The sequence below is a fragment of the Mytilus edulis genome, chromosome 13 (genome assembly GCF_963676685.1).
Source record: "Mytilus edulis chromosome 13, xbMytEdul2.2, whole genome shotgun sequence".
NCBI lineage: Eukaryota > Metazoa > Mollusca > Bivalvia > Mytilida > Mytilidae > Mytilus > Mytilus edulis.
In genome coordinates this window covers 60,558,668-60,575,835 of record NC_092356.1, presented here as the reverse complement: position 1 = coordinate 60,575,835, position 17,168 = coordinate 60,558,668, and the positions used below count along the sequence as shown (strand labels likewise).

At 31.6% G+C, this 17,168-nt stretch overlaps 2 protein-coding genes across 2 annotated transcripts in view; one reads left to right on the top strand and one right to left on the bottom strand.

Annotated features, from left to right (window-relative positions):
• Nucleotides 1-17,168, bottom strand: part of LOC139500721 (POC1 centriolar protein homolog B-like) — a 126,620-nt gene that overhangs the window by 38,683 nt on the left and 70,769 nt on the right. The gene's annotated exons all lie outside the window — the stretch shown is intronic.
• On the top strand, nt 13,720-15,221 carry LOC139500598 (uncharacterized). Its single transcript, XM_071289352.1, has one exon. The coding sequence runs from the start codon at nt 13,796-13,798 to the stop codon at nt 15,041-15,043; it is 1,248 nt and encodes a 415-aa protein (XP_071145453.1). The 5' UTR covers nt 13,720-13,795; the 3' UTR covers nt 15,044-15,221.

Below are 17,168 nucleotides of genomic sequence, written 5' to 3'. Positions count from 1 at the left end.
GGGAAGGTAACGAAGTCACCTATGCATAAGTATTAACTACATGATAACAGCAAACTACATGATAACAATTGATTGATATTACATCTCGCTTTCTCTCGCAAATGAAACTAATTGAAGAATTTTAAAAGTCTCTAATCGCACTTACAAATTGAATTAAATTGAATTGTCAATATATGAAAATTTCGGATTTCGGAACTACCAACTTTAAAGTCTATTCTAATGAAAACTAAAAAAAAATGAAACTCGCTCATAAAGTTCTACGCTAATATGAGAAAACTTAAAAGTCTAATTCACAAAATTTTACAAATCAAGCTTCTCTGGTTTCTTGACAAGCCTTCCTGATTTAGTCATTGTCACAGTCATTTACCCGGCTCGAAGGAATGGAAACCAGGAACTATTGTCAAGCACAGCGACAAACCGAGATTTTATATTGTGCAAAGGTCCGATTCAGAAAACAATCGCTTGTACAGGAGAAATCGTAAACACTTGCGTACTTCTACCGAAACAGCCTCCAAGGAGTGAGACAACAAGTGACAATTTCGAATTAGACAATCTACCTAATAGAATCGAGACCGCCCCGAAAGAAGCAAATGACAATAAGCTAGATGTAAGTAAAGAACGCGACGAGGAAGTGATGCGCTCAGATGTGACAATGACTAAATCAGGAAGGCTTGTCAAGAAACCAGAGAAGCTTGATTTGTAAAATTTTGTGAATTAGACTTTTAAGTTTTCTCATATTAGCGTAGAACTTTATGAGCGAGTTTCATTTTTTTTTTTAGTTTTCATTAGAATAGACTTTAAAGTTGCTAGTTCCGAAATCCGAAATTTTCATATATTGACAATTCAATTTAATTCAATTTGTGAGTGCGATTAGAGACTTTTAAAATTCTTCAATTAGTTTCATTTGCGAGAGAAAGAGAGATGTAATATCAATCAATTGTTATCATGTAGTTTGCTGTTATCATGTAGTTAATACTTATGCATAAGTGACTTCGTTACCTTCCCCATCCTTGTAACTGCCCTTATTAAAAATAAAACGTGCAACTCAACTGTGGTTGTTATTACAGGGTATGATTACAAATGAGACAACTTTTATCAAAAGACGAACTAATAAAGATGTATACCCCAATAAAACATCGTATGCCTAATGGCATTCAACAATGAACAAATCACATCCAATATAGTTAGTTATAAGAGACCCCTTTACTTGCACTCACTACTAAATGTAAACAAATAAAAAGCGAGAAAAACAGCGTTTCCGGTTTCTAGAAAAAAAAAGCAATAAACAAATATAACACGCATAATTCAAAGCTGCCGATTTCGGATCTTGATCTATATAATGAGGCGCTGTTCAAGTCGCCGTGAGCGCTCTATCCCCTCAAGAGCAATGGTGTAATAGTACAACTTGTTTAGTTAAATTAAAATTCTGTTTAATATTAGATCGCCCATGTTAAGAGTTGTGTACATATATTTGAGGTGTTCAGAAACAGCAAAGATAATTGTTATCATTATAGAGAAGACTTTTTCACTATACAAATTTCTATTTAGTTGAGCACTCTTAAATAATTGTTAAAAGTTTGGCAAAAACAGATCCTCTCCTAAGAAACATTTTAACAAGAGAAACGTTTTAAATAGCTCTGATTTCTTATGTTAGCATGCTACAATAAATATAGATTACATGGATGTTTGCTGGGCGATATTCATGCATTGGTTTTATACATTTTAGTCATTTTGTTGGAAGATTTGTTATTTTCATCTAAAAAACTTGAAAAGTTTACATCAGATTCAACTTGATCCACCAACTGTCTCTAATCATCGTCGGAACGGGCTGTTGAAGGCCTCTTTTTTAAAATATAATTACCGATGGAAGGAGAAAGACTTTTTGTGTAACCTGCCTTTGTGTTAAATTTTTTATTATTGATCAAGTCGATAATGCTATCTAAAACACATACCACTCATGCAAAAGGAGGTGTCAGACAATTTTTTTTATCATACTGCTTTAATTACATTAAAGATGTCTGTTTCCGTTTTTTCCGTTAAATACCAATTCCTCATAGCAATTGGTACTTTGCGGAACGGAACGGAACGGAAAAATAAATTAAAAAGTTTACATCAGATTCAACTTGATCACTGTCTCTAATCATCGTCGGAACGGGCTGTTGAAGGCCTCTTTTTTTAAAATATAATTACCGATGGAAGGAGAAAGACTTTTTGTGTAACCTGCCTTTGTGTTAAATTTTTTATTATTGATCAAGTCGAAAATGCTATCTAAAACACATACCACTCATGCAAAAAGAGGTGTCAGACAATTTTTTTTTATCATACTGCTTTAATTACATTAAAGATGTCTGTTTCCGTTTTTTCCGTTAAATACCAATTCCTCAGAGCAATTGGTACTTTGCGGAACGGAACGGAACGGAAAAATAAATTAAAAAGTTTACATCAGATTCAACTTGATCACTGTCTCTAATCATCGTCGGAACGGGCTGTTGAAGGCCCCTTTTTTAAAATATAATTACCGATGGAAGGAGAAAGACTTTTTGTGTAACCTGCCTTTGTGTTAAATTTTTTATTATTGATCAAGTCGATATTGCTATCTTAAACACATACCACTCATGCAAAAAGAGGTGCCAGACAATTTTTTTTTATCATACTGCTTTAATTACATTAAAGATGTCTGTTTCCGTTTTTTCCGTTAAATACCAATTCCTCAGAGCAATTGGTACTTTGCGGAACGGAACGGAACGGAAAAATAAATTAAAAAGTTAACATCAGATTCAACTTGATCCACCAACTGTCTCTAATCATCGTCGGAACGGGCTGTTGAAGGCCCCTTTTTTAAAATATAATTACCGATGGAAGGAGAAAGACTTTTTGTGTAACCTGCCTTTGTGTTAAATTTTTTATTATTGATCAAGTCGATAATGCTATCTAAAACACATACCACTCATGCAAAAGGAGGTGTCAGACAATTTTTTTTATCATACTGCTTTAATTACATTAAAGATGTCTGTTTCCGTTTTTTCCGTTAAATACCAATTTCCCAGAGCAATTGGTACTTTGCGGAACGGAACGGAACGGAAAAATAAATTAAAAAGTTTACATCAGATTCAACTTGATCACTGTCTCTAATCATCGTCGGAACGGGCTGTTGAAGGCCTCTTTTTTAAAATATAATTACCGATGGAAGGAGAAAGACTTTTTGTGTAACCTGCCTTTGTGATAAATTTTTTATTATTGATCAAGTCGAAAATGCTATCTAAAACACATACCACTCATGCAAAAAGAGGTGTCAGACAATTTTTTTTTTATCATACTGCTTTAATTACATTAAAGATGTCTGTTTCCGTTTTTTCCGTTAAATACCAATTCCTCAGAGCAATTGGTACTTTGCGGAACGGAACGGAACGGAAAAATAAATTAAAAAGTTTACATTAGATTCAACTTGATCACTGTCTCTAATCATCGTCGGAACGGGCTGTTGAAGGCCCCTTTTTTAAAATATAATTACCGATGGAAGGAGAAAGACTTTTTGTGTAACCTGTCTTTGTGTTAAATTTTTTATTATTGATCAAGTCGATAATGCTATCTAAAACACATACCACTCATGCAAAAGGAGGTGTCAGACAATTTTTTTTTATCATACTGCTTTAATTATATTAAAGATGTCTGTTTCCGTTTTTTCCGTTAAATACCAATTCCTCAGAGCAATTGGTACTTTGCGGAACGGAACGGAACGGAAAAATAAATTTAAAAGTTTACATCAGATTCAACTTGATCACTGTCTCTAATCATCGTCGGAACGGGCTGTTGAAGGCCTCTTTTTTAAAATATAATTACCGATGGAAGTAGAAAGACTTTTTGTGTAACCTGCCTTTGTGTTAAATTTTTTATTATTGATCAAGTCGAAAATGCTATCTAAAACACATACCACTCATGCAAAAAGAGGTGTCAGACAATTTTTTTTTATCATACTGCTTTAATTACATTAAAGATGTCTGTTTCCGTTTTTTCCGTTAAATACCAATTCCTCAGAGCAATTGGTACTTTGCGGAACGGAACGGAACGGAACGGAAAAATAAATTAAAAAGTTTACATCAGATTCAACTTGATCACTGTCTCTAATCATCGTCGGAACGGGCTGTTGAAGGCCTCTTTTTTAAAATATAATTACCGATGGAAGGAGAAAGACTTTTTGTGTAACCTGCCTTTGTGTTAAATTTTTTATTATTGATCCAGTCGAAAATGCTATCTAAAACACATACCACTCATGCAAAAAGAGGTGTCAGACAATTTTTTTTTATCATACTGCTTTAATTACATTAAAGATGTCTGTTTCCGTTTTTTCCGTTAAATACCAATTCCTCAGAGCAATTGGTACTTTGCGGAACGGAACGGAACGGAACGGAAAAATAAATTAAAAAGTTTAAATCTGATTCATTTTGATCACTGTCTCTAATCAAGGACGACGTGAGGTCAGTCTAGATATCATAATGCATGACTTGCAAATGCGTTAATTTCATGATAATTTATCAGGACAATCCGACATATTCATCTACAGAATATTTTCCGATGTTATACATTATTACACATTTCACCTGTGAAGATGAGATTAAGTATACATTTGTGTTATTTGTATATGGAAAACCGTAAAACACAGAAATTTTAAAGTTTGTTTTGTTTTAAAGATTTTTCGAAATTTTGATAAATGCCCCCTTTGGATACCTTAAATGAAATTCCTTTCCGTTCCGTTCCGTTCCGTTCCGTTCCGTAAAGTACCAATAGCCATAAAATAGTTGGAAAATTCTTTTTTTTACCTAAGTATTATATGAGTGATATTAACATAAAATCATTATAAATGAGTAGCTAATTGAATTGTTCATGACTTACAACTAATCTTAATCAGATTTTTTTGTGTGAAATTGACTCCAGAGCCTAAATGCAGCAGTGTACGTACTTTAACCATCGCAGAATCTTTTTAAAAAGATGCAAACACTATATTATCCCAAACTATCTGAATATGATAGTGGGGTAAGTTAGTGTTCCTCAGTCTATAGATTTCTTTGTTGTGTTTTGTTACCTTTTTGTCTTTTGATTGTTTTTTCTTTTATCGTTTTTTGTCTTTATATTGACAGTTTGGTTTCGGCTCATAAGTTTGAATGTCCCTTTGGTATCTTTAACAAACATTTCCAAAAATAGAGTTTATGATTAATATTTTAGATTTTTCTTCTCCCAAGTAATATAAGTGATAACATAACTTTATTATAAATGAGTAGCTGATTGAATTCTGATTATACCTACCTGGATTTTGGTTTAAAACCAGCCTATTATTTTAATGGAAGTTAGATTTTTTACTATTGAGATTTAGTTATTGTGACCTTATTTTATTTTTTAACTTTTCTGATATTTGTTAACCAACTGCTTAGGGGTTATCAGGGTTTTTATGGACATTTTTATTGAGATTAAAGGAATAACCGTATTGTGGTTGAAACTGTTGAAGATTTATTTTCGTTTTATAATTAAGGATTTGATTGGTTCACACATAGTAAAGGTTGGAAAAAATAACATTTGTGACCGTCAAATTCCCAATTGACAGCAGCTACAGTACTGTTATTCCTATGTTAATCAATTGTATTATAAAATAATAAATCAAAGAACCTGTATGAGCACACTCACATATGCCACCCCCATACAAATTGTTATTGGGCCAAAAAAAATCTTGCCTAATTGACACTACAAAATTCTACTGATAAAATTTCTTGTGGATATATATGCATGTAAGCATATTATGTCCTTATTATCTATTAAGTTTCGTGAAGTTCTGTTGTTTGGTTTCATAGAAGTTCCAAATACAATACGTAATTGCTGTAGTACAATAAGGCCAAATTCTAAGTTCAAAGAGGCATAACTCCTAGAAAAAATTCATAATTTCCATTGGATTTGCACATGACTACATACCATTCTAATATGACATCCCTGATATGATTTGTAAACAAAGCCATGTTCTTATCAGCACAAAACACATGCACACATACTTATAGGGTTGTTGTGCAGTATACATTTAAGGAACATGCAACTTAATATTTTTAAAACGTATTTTTATACACTAATGCTCAGTGTAAAATATAGACAAATATAATGCCTATACCCATATTAAAATGAGCATGGAGCTGAGTATGACATTAAGAAATTATTTCTTAAACAAAGTTTCATTAAATTCTGTTTTTTTGTAACAAAGGAGTTACACTGACAAAGTGTTGCAGTAGTATGTTTAGGTCAAAAGTTCAAAGGAGCGTAACTCCTAGAAAAAAATGAATCATAGTTTAATATTCCTATTGATCTACATGGTGAATCTAAAAAGTTTCATGACATTCTGTAATATAGTTTCAGAGGTGTTGCAATGACAAGAATAATACATCCTACTATTATATATTTAAGGGCTGTAGTAAGATGATCATAATGACTGATATTTAGGTGTATTTAATTATCTATAAATTAAGTCAGGTTTGGATAATGAAGTTTATAGAAGTTTTATGATTATATTTGAGTTAAGCCAGATTAAGGTAATGGCTGAGGTTTACAGAGGGTCTACAAGTGATGAAAGTGAGAATGGAAATGGGGAATGTGTCAAAGAGACAACAACCCAACCACAGAGCTGACAACAGCTGAATGGTCTATTTATACATGTCATAAAGTCAGGGTTTGATAAAATAGTTGTGGAGGTTTTGAGAATGTCTTTTAGTGATCTCAGTTAAAGACTGAAATGTCTTTTTATAAATTATTTGTGTAAAAGTACATGGAATGCTATAGGTTTTAACAAATCCCACAATCAAATTAGGTTTTTAACTAGTTCATCTGATAAGTGATATAGTATTACACTATCAAATTTCACTCCAAGGTGACCTGTCATAAAATGTCCTTTTAATGTCATTCAGAAATTTAAATAACCAGACCAATGATTAATTAGAGCACCTGTCTGTTATATAGCTAGGTTAATTGCATTCTTTCCATTAATCCATTATGAGATTCATTATAATTGTATTGTATGTTTAACACTTTGTCATAAAAAAAAAATCCCAAGGATACTAGAACAAAACAAAACTTAAGCTACATGGTCTGATGATGCAAACCATTCATTATCAGCATACAGTCATCAACAATGAACAAAACTCATAGAATAGCAAAAATTCAATAAAAAAACTAAAATAATGTATATTTCTTATCCATTTGGTATTCTTTATATTTTTGAATCTTTAAATCTATCAAATGCATAACAAATATAACCAGGTGCTCCGCAGGGCGCAGCTTTATACGACCGCAGAGGTCGAACCCTGAACAGTTGGGGCAAGTATGGACAAAACATTCAAGTGTGATACAGCTCTGAATTTGGATTGTGATCAAATTTTTGACATTACATGGTTTTTTTTTACACAAAACAAATGTCAAGATTTTACAAATCAATTAAAGATTTCTTCTTCAAACTTTTTAAATCTAAAATTAAATAGTTGACACAGCATAGGTTTCTGACACAGAATGAATGTGGTCTAATGAACTTAAAAGTTTTTTTTTGCCTTTGAGCAATTCACTATGCTGTTGAATATTAATCCTCTCAAAAAAATGTTTGAAGAAATTTTCTTTTTATTTATGAAATATGAAATGAGAAAAATTGACCCCCCCCCCCTTTTTTTTCACATCCCCGTTTCCCTTTTTCCAAAACTGATATCAATTCAAATTTCTAATGGAGTTTGCAACAATAACTACTCTTTTAAATACATCATAAAATATTAAAATGTAAAATAAAGTGCTTGTTATCACTGAATGGTAAAGATTATTTTAATTTATCAGTTGGTAGTAAAAAGTGAATATACATTGTATATTGTATATAACAAAGATTTAAGTTGATTCTGGACAAAGAAAGATAACTCCAATTAAAAAAAAATCTTGCTATTGCACAATATTTTGCAATTAGATATTTCTTGCTTACTATTCTGGACAAAGAAAGATAACTCTAATTAAAAAAAAATTTGCTATTTCACAATATTGTGCAATTAGATATTTCTTGCCATTGCACAATACTGTGCAATTGAAAAGACTTGCTATTGCACAACACTTAATATAATAATTTTAGATCCTGATTTGGACCAACTTGAAAACTGGGCCCATAATAAAAAATCTAAGTACATTTTTGGATTCAGCATATCAAAGAACCCCAAGATTTCAATTTTTGTTGAAATCAGACAAGTTTAATTTTGGACCCTTTGGACTTCAGTGTAGACCAATTTGAAAACAGGACCAAAAATGAAGAATCTACATACACAGTTAGATTTGGTATATCAAAGAACCCCATTTATTCAATTTTTGATGAAATCAAACAAAGTTTAATTTTGGACCCCGATTTGGACCAACTTGAAAACTGGGCCAATAATCAAGAATCTAAGTACATTTTTAGATTCAGCATATCAAAGAACCTAACTGATTCATTTTTTGTCAAAATCAAACTAAGTTTAATTTTGGACCCTTTGGACCTTAATGTAGACCAATTTGAAAACGGGACCAAAAGTTAAGAATCTACATACACAGTCATGACAGTTAGATTCGGCATATCAAAGAACCCCAATTATTCAATTTGGATGAAATCAAACAAAGTTTAATTTTGGACCCTTTGGGCCCCTTATTCTGTTGGGACCAAAACTCCCAAAATCAATACCAACCTTCCTTTTATGGTCATAAACCTTGTGTTTAAATTTCATAGATTTCTATTTACTTATACTAACGTTATGGTGCGAAAACCAAGAAAAATGCTTATTTGGGTCCCTTTTTGGCCCCTAATTCCTAAACTGTTGGGACCTAAACTCCCAAAATCAATACCAACCTTCCTTTTGTAGTCATTAACATTGTGTTTAAATTTCATTGATTTCTATTTACTTAAACTAAAGTTATTGTGCGAAAACCAAGAATAATGCTTATTTGGGCCCTTTTTTGGCCCCTAATTCCTAAACTGTTGAAACCTAAACTCCCAAAATCAATCCCAACCGTTCTTTTGTGGTCATAAACCTTGTGTCAAAATTTCATAGATTTCTATTAACTTAAACTAAAGTTATAGTGCGAAAACCAAGAAAATGCTTATTTGGGCCCTTTTTGGCCCCTAATTCCTAAAATGTTGGGACCAAAACTCCCAAAATCAATACCAACCTTCCTTTTGTGGTCATAAACCTTGTGTTAAAATTTCATAGATTTCCATTCACTTTTACTAAAGTTAGAGTGCGAAAACTAAAAGTATTCGGACGCCGGACGACGACGACGACGACGACGCCGACGCCAACGTGATAGCAATATACGACGAAAAATTTTTCAAATTTTGCGGTCGTATAAAAAAATATTCATCATTTGTGTTAGACAAGAGCTCACACCCTGAAATGTCTCACCTGTTTTACTGACAATATTTTTCGTGGCTACTTTTTTTCGTGTTTAGCTCTTTCTAGCCCATATTTGGTGGCTATTTAATATAGCGATTCTTAAATTTACTTGATGTAGTTAAATCAGGAAAAAATCCATTAGTTTTAAATATTCGCAATAATTTATATTTGTGATATTTTTTTACTCGCGAAAGAAGCGGAAATAAATCACTCGCGAAAATTAGTTGGTTCACAGTAGTTTTTTTTATGAAAATCTTTTACTGCAAGTATCACATATTTAAAAAATTAGTTGGTTTACAGTAATTTTATCATGAAAATCTTTTACTGCAAGTATCATATATTTAAGGAAGCTGGCTTGTCATGTTTTGGATTTTTTGTCAGATTTTCATAATCCTCTGGTTTTATCCATTTGAATGCCTTGAAAAAATTTGCCCAGTGACCCCCATTTTTCTTTATGAAAATCTTTTACATGTATAATAATAAGCCATCTGTAAAAGTCTAATTTTAATTACTTTTTAAAAGTTTTTGAGAACTTCAACTTGTCCATGCTAAAGCTATTTGAGTATTGTTTTGTGGATTATTATCTTTGATTTTTTTTTTGCTCATTCATACTTAATTGTTAACTAAATTTGATTGTCTGCATTGTTACCTATTCCCCTTTTCTCCCTTCTGCTGTATTATGACCATTCTGTGAGCCCAAAACTTTTAATCAATCCAAAAGAATATAATGACCCCCAATTCTGCCAATGTATCAATCCTTCGTCAATGATCGATCCTTAATATGTTATCATCATTCTTCAAATGAGCCTAAATTTTTTTATCGTCATTTGTCAAATCTCTTTTCTTAGCTCAAATATTAGTGTCAAATGAAGTAAAATGTTTATTGTTAATGTTATTTTAACGAATATTTTACCTTCATTCATCATGTGGAGTATGTACCCATTCCTACTCTTATAGTGGACTGAGTATCATCAAATTTTGCATTTTCCTACAACCTTGGCCACGCGTTAAGTGTGGTAATTTTTTTTCATCATTCGAGGAATCAGGAATAACTGGAGAGAACAATGACCTTCATACAGAACTGGCACCCATCATTTCAATAATTTAACATCCTTGAAAACTTATTGCATGTAAAAAATTGTGCAATTAGAGAAACCTTTTAATCATTGTTCAGATTTTGCTCAAGTTTTGGCCCTTTTTGGTTTAACCTGTTTTGGGTATTTGACTTTCAAATATATTTTGGCAAGGTAATCAATTGAAAGGTATACACATTAATTCATTTTCAAAATGAGCAACTGATGCAATAAAATTGGTTTATTTAATTTTATAAACTTACTTTATCCAATAGCAAACAAATTATTGTCAAAGAAATAGTGTGGTAAAAGGGAAGTAACTCTACTATTTTTCTAAACATCTTTTTGTTCACCTACTGTACATGCATGTTTCAGCTTATTTAGTTCATGTTTGATGTGACATGTATTGTGTACTGCCCCTTTTTGGTCTTTATATTTCTTATGCCACTTAGGTTATTTTCCCTTTTGTTCAGAATCATCATAGGAATTTAGTTGCCTCTTTACTTTCCTCCAACTGTTTTTATAACTTAAAAATAAATTTTATTATAGACATAATTATCTTCAGGACCTGCATCTCATCATTCTTATAATGAATACAAACATTTCAATATTCTAAGCCTTATAAATAGTTTTAGCAGGTTATCCAATAAATAAGAATTTGTTGATATCAAGTTTTAAATTAAATAAATATGGGTAACAATTTTCACTTTGTTGGTTAATTGACAGGAATGAAAAACACAAACTTACATCTCAGATACTATATTTCCTTTTAAGTTTAATCAAAATTGGTCAAAATATGATGGTAAAAATCATAATTAACAGGAAATAACTCCCATAAGGGGTAGTCAGAAGATATCAGCATTTTGAACTTATTTGTAGAAGAGGGGTGAAAAATACCAGAGGTACAGTCAAAGACAAACAGACAAATAATAGTACACAACGACACAAAATAGAAAACTATAAAGACTAAACAACATGATTTTTGTAGATATTGTGAAGCTCAGATAAGTTTGGCATATTAAGTTTTTATGTATCTAATAAAAAATTTCAGATATTAGACATAACATAAATTAACGATATAAATTGTCATCATTTAGCAGTTACGTACACCAATAAGGAGTTGTGTGGTGATTTCCAGTCTGTGGACATTGTAGGCGATATTTATTTGCTGAACAGTTTTGCTATTTCTAGTTTCTCTTTGTATTTACTACAGTTTTCAAGATATTAATTATAAATAAAAAAATGAAAAAAATTAATTGTAAAATTCATCATTTATGGGTGATACCTCCTATTTAGAAGTCTTTATTCTTGATTGACAGAAATATAAGGTAGAAGTCATCATTCTGAGTAATTCTGACCCTGTCAGATTTTCTCTTTTTTTAAGCAGTTTTCAAGATAACAGACAATACTTGTATTTCACCCCTATGTTTTATTTTTTTAGCCATTTCAGCCATGTTGGTTGGTTATTGGGGCCATCAGATACATCTTGTAAACTAGATATCCTAATGATGATTGAATCAAAGTTTGTTTAATTTGCTCAGTAGTTTCCGAGGAGAAGATTTTTGTAAAAGTTAATGTGGGATGCAAACTGAGGTGAGCTTAAACAGTCTTAAGACAAACTCTTAAGCTAAATTGTGTTTTAATTCTGCAATCTTTTGATGATTTTTATTACTTTTTAGTAATCTAATAATTATCTTTTCATATTTACACTTATTACCTTTAATTAATTAATATTATTCTCTAGATAAATATTTCTATTGACATTTATCATGTTTATATAGTGATAGTAATATTAAATGTAGTAATATTACATGTAGTAATATAAAATGTAGTAATATTAAATGTAGTAATATTAAACGCAAAGAAATATCTCTGAAGGTTAGTTATAATTCAGAGCTCTAATAATTTGATTCAGGTTCAAGGCTTCCTTTTAAAATACAGGCCTTTTCCTCCTACAATCAAGGACTGAGAACAGTTTACTTATTACAAAACTCTTAAATCTGTAAGATACAGAGGCATTCTATAATCATAAGTAGATCCAGGTGGTGGCCGTGGGGCTGGGGCCGGCACCCCCCTTTTTGGTGGAAAAAAATTGGTTGTTAATATAGGGAATCACTGAAGCATGACTGGAGCAGGCCCAACATCACCAACATCAGGACATTTTCCAAGTATGAGTATATCAATATTAAATTATTCACAAATTATATACAACATTTTCTTAAACAAGTATAAATACATCGACACTGTACATGATTAATGAAACTTTTGTAAATAGTCAAGCTTAAAAGTTATGTTAGTTGTTGTCATAGTCCTATGAGATAATAGTACTTAATTAAATGACATTGGATTTAAAATTCAAATTATGAATATGACACTAGTTCTGTATACAAGGTGATGGGATAGGACGTGACTCTAGAATAGGTAACATTTTTAAGATTGAAAATATGAGAATAGGTCGGGAAAACTATCAGAAATATATGAAAAGGTCAATAAAGTTCCCATAACTTCGTCTGTCATCTTTCTTGGAGTTCTTGGCTGTGTTTTTATCAACCAATTTTCTCTCTTTTGGCACTTTGGTATTCCACTGTTACATTACGCACTACTACGGAAGCGGAAGCATTTTGACCTACGCAATATATGAAAAGGTATACATTTTTAAAATCTAAATTATATGAAAAGGGTGGGGTAACAGAAGTTCAATTAAGTATTGAAAATTTGAAATGACCCCCCCCCCCCCAATTTTCCATTTTAAGGACAATTTAAAGTACAAATCATAATGGTCTTTGAATTATGAATTTTTTCTTTTAGTATGTCATGTATGTTGTCTGCCCTACAACAAAATATTGAAGTATTTTATTTAAAAAGTCAAACATTCTTTTTCATATATTTCTTAGGAAATTAAAAAGTTTGTAAGTTTGTTAACAACAGGCATAAGCATGAACTTAGAATGGTTTCTTATAATAGATTATAGTGTATGAGATTTAAAAAACAAATATGAACATATCTTTTTATATTTTTGCGTCAAGTAATTGCTGTCTCAATTCCTATACTTTTATTCATATAAATTCATATCAATTATATGTATATACATATAAGGTTGAAAAAACATCTTCATTATAAGCTGTCATTATAATTTAAATTAACTAACAAAATACATTTTAAATTGTATCTTATTTTGAACTTTGCACAGCTCACATTATGTTTACACATTGTAACCATAATAAAGTTAAGATTATTTAAAAATGCTATTTAAAGACAGAAGGCACAAGGAAGTATATAATAGTCAGACATCTTTAATTTGTCAAAATGGCGTTTGCAAGTTCTTTACAAAAAGGACAAATTCCAGTAGGATGTGAGCTGTGCAAAGGTCAAAGTAAGATACAATTCAAATGCATTGAGTGTGAACTCCTTATGTGCAGTGAATGCTTGGATAGAGTGCACTTACGAATTGCTAAAGATCATCAGATAACAGATATTAAGGATATAGGAAAACATGTTATTTTCAGTGAAATCAAGTGTGAAAACCATAAAGGACAAGCATGCTGCCTTTTCTGTCAAACCTGCAAAACATTTATCTGTGTAAAGTGTGTAGCTAAAAAAGTTCATAATGGACACGAGTTGATAGAAGAAGAAGACTATAATGAAGGCAAAGTAGAAATTAAACCAAAACAGCAGGGTAAGATTAAGTTTGAAATAAACAAAGAATATACAACAGATCTTAACAATATTCAGTTTATAGCAGTATGTTCTGATGGTTCTATGTGGATGGGGGATCAGACCAGATCAAAGTTACAACATGTCAAACTTAGGGAGAATAGAACTGAAGTAATAACAAGTCTCAACAGTAAGATTTATGGAATGGCAAAAACTCATTCAAATAACTTTCTTGTTAAGACACAAGGTGAGACTAAACTCAAACTAATCAACACCATGACAGGACAAATGACAGATTCAAGGTATGATGTAACACCATTGTTACCAACCTGTATCCATGTGACCAGTGATCACAGATTCATCATAGGAGCCAAGACTGGAGGTAAAGCATTCCCTGCTACAGGAAGACGTGTAGTGGTGGTAATGGATCAGGAAGGAAAACAACTAAAGGAATATGAACATGACAATCATAACAAACGATTATTTTCCTACCCTTACTGTATAACAACTAGCAGTAATGGTAACATCTGTGTGGTGGACCACTTAGATAATGATTACAGAGGTAGAGTGGTAGTGTTATCACCAGGAGGAGACGTACTAGGGACTTACACTGGTCACCCTGATGTCAACACCAGGGAGAAACTATTTAAACCTCATGGAATACTTACAACACCATCAGATAATATTGTTGTTACAGATGTCAACTATCATTTATTGCATTTATTGACTGACCAAGGACAAAGTATTACCTACTACAACCTCAGTGACATGGGAATCTTAGGTCCACACTCCCTATCTCTGTCGACATCAGGAACTATCTATATAGGATGTGTTAGTAAAGCAGGAAGTCCAGAAACTACAAAGGCTAAACTTTATGAGTTGGAATATTCTGGAATCTAGTGAAAGATAGAAACACTAAGGAAACAATAACCATATCATGATAATAAAGAAATTATTTGTTAATAGTTTCACTTTAAAGTCATAAACTTTTTAATCATAAATCAACTTTACAAAAGATAATGGAGTTTCAATGCAGGATTTGTATTTTTGTATATAAACATTAAATATTATTTATTTTCTTGCTTTTATATAACAGATTTCAAGAAATTTAGGAAAAAAGGAAAGATGTAAAAAAATCTTTTAACAAATTACATTTACAGTGAACCCGGAACACCTGGTAAATCTGTATTATGGTAGTGTCTCTGAAGTTGATACCTCGGGTATGCAGGGTTGTTATGATAAAATAAATAAAATGTAGAAAGTCTTTTAACAACAACACTTTAGGTTCACTGCCGCAGAAAATTATTTACATGCTTTGGTGCCTAAAGTTTATAATGCCACTTTCAGCAAGATTTTAATCACTAAAAGTAGTAAACAAAATTTTCTTGTTATACAATTCTGAAGCCAAAGAGTAAAACTTTTATATAGAGCGATATCATACCTTATAAACATCAATGTGTTTAAAAAAGACTTATTTGAATAAAATTTGGAAGTGTGCTTAACATCTGTAGAAAAATCAAGAAAAACTTACATCTTATGGGAATGTTGTTAGCTTTTGAGCAGTTGACACAGATAGAACATTTATCATGTTTATCCAAGCTTTTGAGCAGTTGACACAGGTAGAACATTTATCATGTTTATCCAAGCTTTTGAGCAGTTGACACAGGTAGAACATTTATCATGTTTATCCAAGCTTTTGAGCAGTTGACACAGGTAGAACATTTATCATGTTTATCCAAGCTTTTGAGCAGTTGACACAGGTAGAACATTTATCATGTTTTATCCAAGCTTTTGAGCAGTTGACACAGGTAGAACATTTATCATGTTTCATCCAAGCTTTTGAGCAGTTGACACAGGTAGAACATTTATCATGTTTATCCAAGCTTTTGAGCAGTTGACACAGGTAGAACATTTATCATGTTTATTGACAAAATAATTCAGCAATATATGTCTCAATAAATTATGCTTACTACTTTTAATGATTAAATTTGCTCTGAACATGCATGAAATATTTGCCACTGGACATTAAAGCAACCAACAATCTATCAATTTAATTAATGATTAAATTTATGTTTAACTTCAAAGTAAAATCACAAAAATACTGAACTCCAAGGAAAATTCAATCGAAAAGTCTGTTATCAAATGACAAAACACATCAAAGGAATATTGGACAACATTACTGACATATTCCTGACTTGGTACAGGCATTTTCAAATGTAGAAAATGGTGGATTGAACCTGGTTATATAGCGCTTATATCACTTGAACGACAGTTGCATCAAATTTTCGTTATAATTTACAACAATGTGTGAACAAAACAGACATAATAAAAAAAATAGTCAAACTTAAGTCGAAATAGTCACCTTGGTCTGTGCAAAGGACACAGATGGATTGATGACAAAATTGTGTTTTGGTGATGGTGATGTGTTTGTAGACCTTACTTTACCGAACATTCTTGCTACTTACAATTTCCTCTATTCATAATAAATTTGGCCCTTTAGTTACAGAGGAAAATATTTTTTTTAAATTTACAAAAGTGAAAATTGTTAAAAATTGACTATAAAGGGCAATAACTCCTTAAATTGTCAACTGACCATTTTGGTCATGTTGACTTATTTGTAGATCTTACTTTGCTGAACATTATTGCTGTTTACAGTTTATCTCTATCTATAATAGTATTCAAGATAATAACCAAAAACGGCAAAATTTCCTCAAAATTACCAATTCAGGGGCAGCAACCAAACAACCAGTTGTCCGATTCATCTGAAAATTTCAGGGCAGATAGATCTTGACCTGATAAACAATTCTACCTTGTCAGATTTGCTACATTTTACCACAATATTCTATTTTTAGTCATGGCGGCCATCTTGGTTAGTTGGCTGGGTCATCGGACATATTTTTTAAACTAGATACCCAAATAATGTGGCGAAGTTTGGTTAAATTTGGTCAAGTAGTTTCAGAGGAGAAGATTTTTTGTTAAAGTTTACAGACCACAGACGCCAAGTGATGAGAAAAGCTCACTTGGC

Coding starts and splice junctions, on each gene's coding strand:
- LOC139500598 (XM_071289352.1), top strand. CDS start 13,796: ATGGCGTTTGCAAGTTCTTTACAAAAAGGACAAATTCCAGTAGGATGT.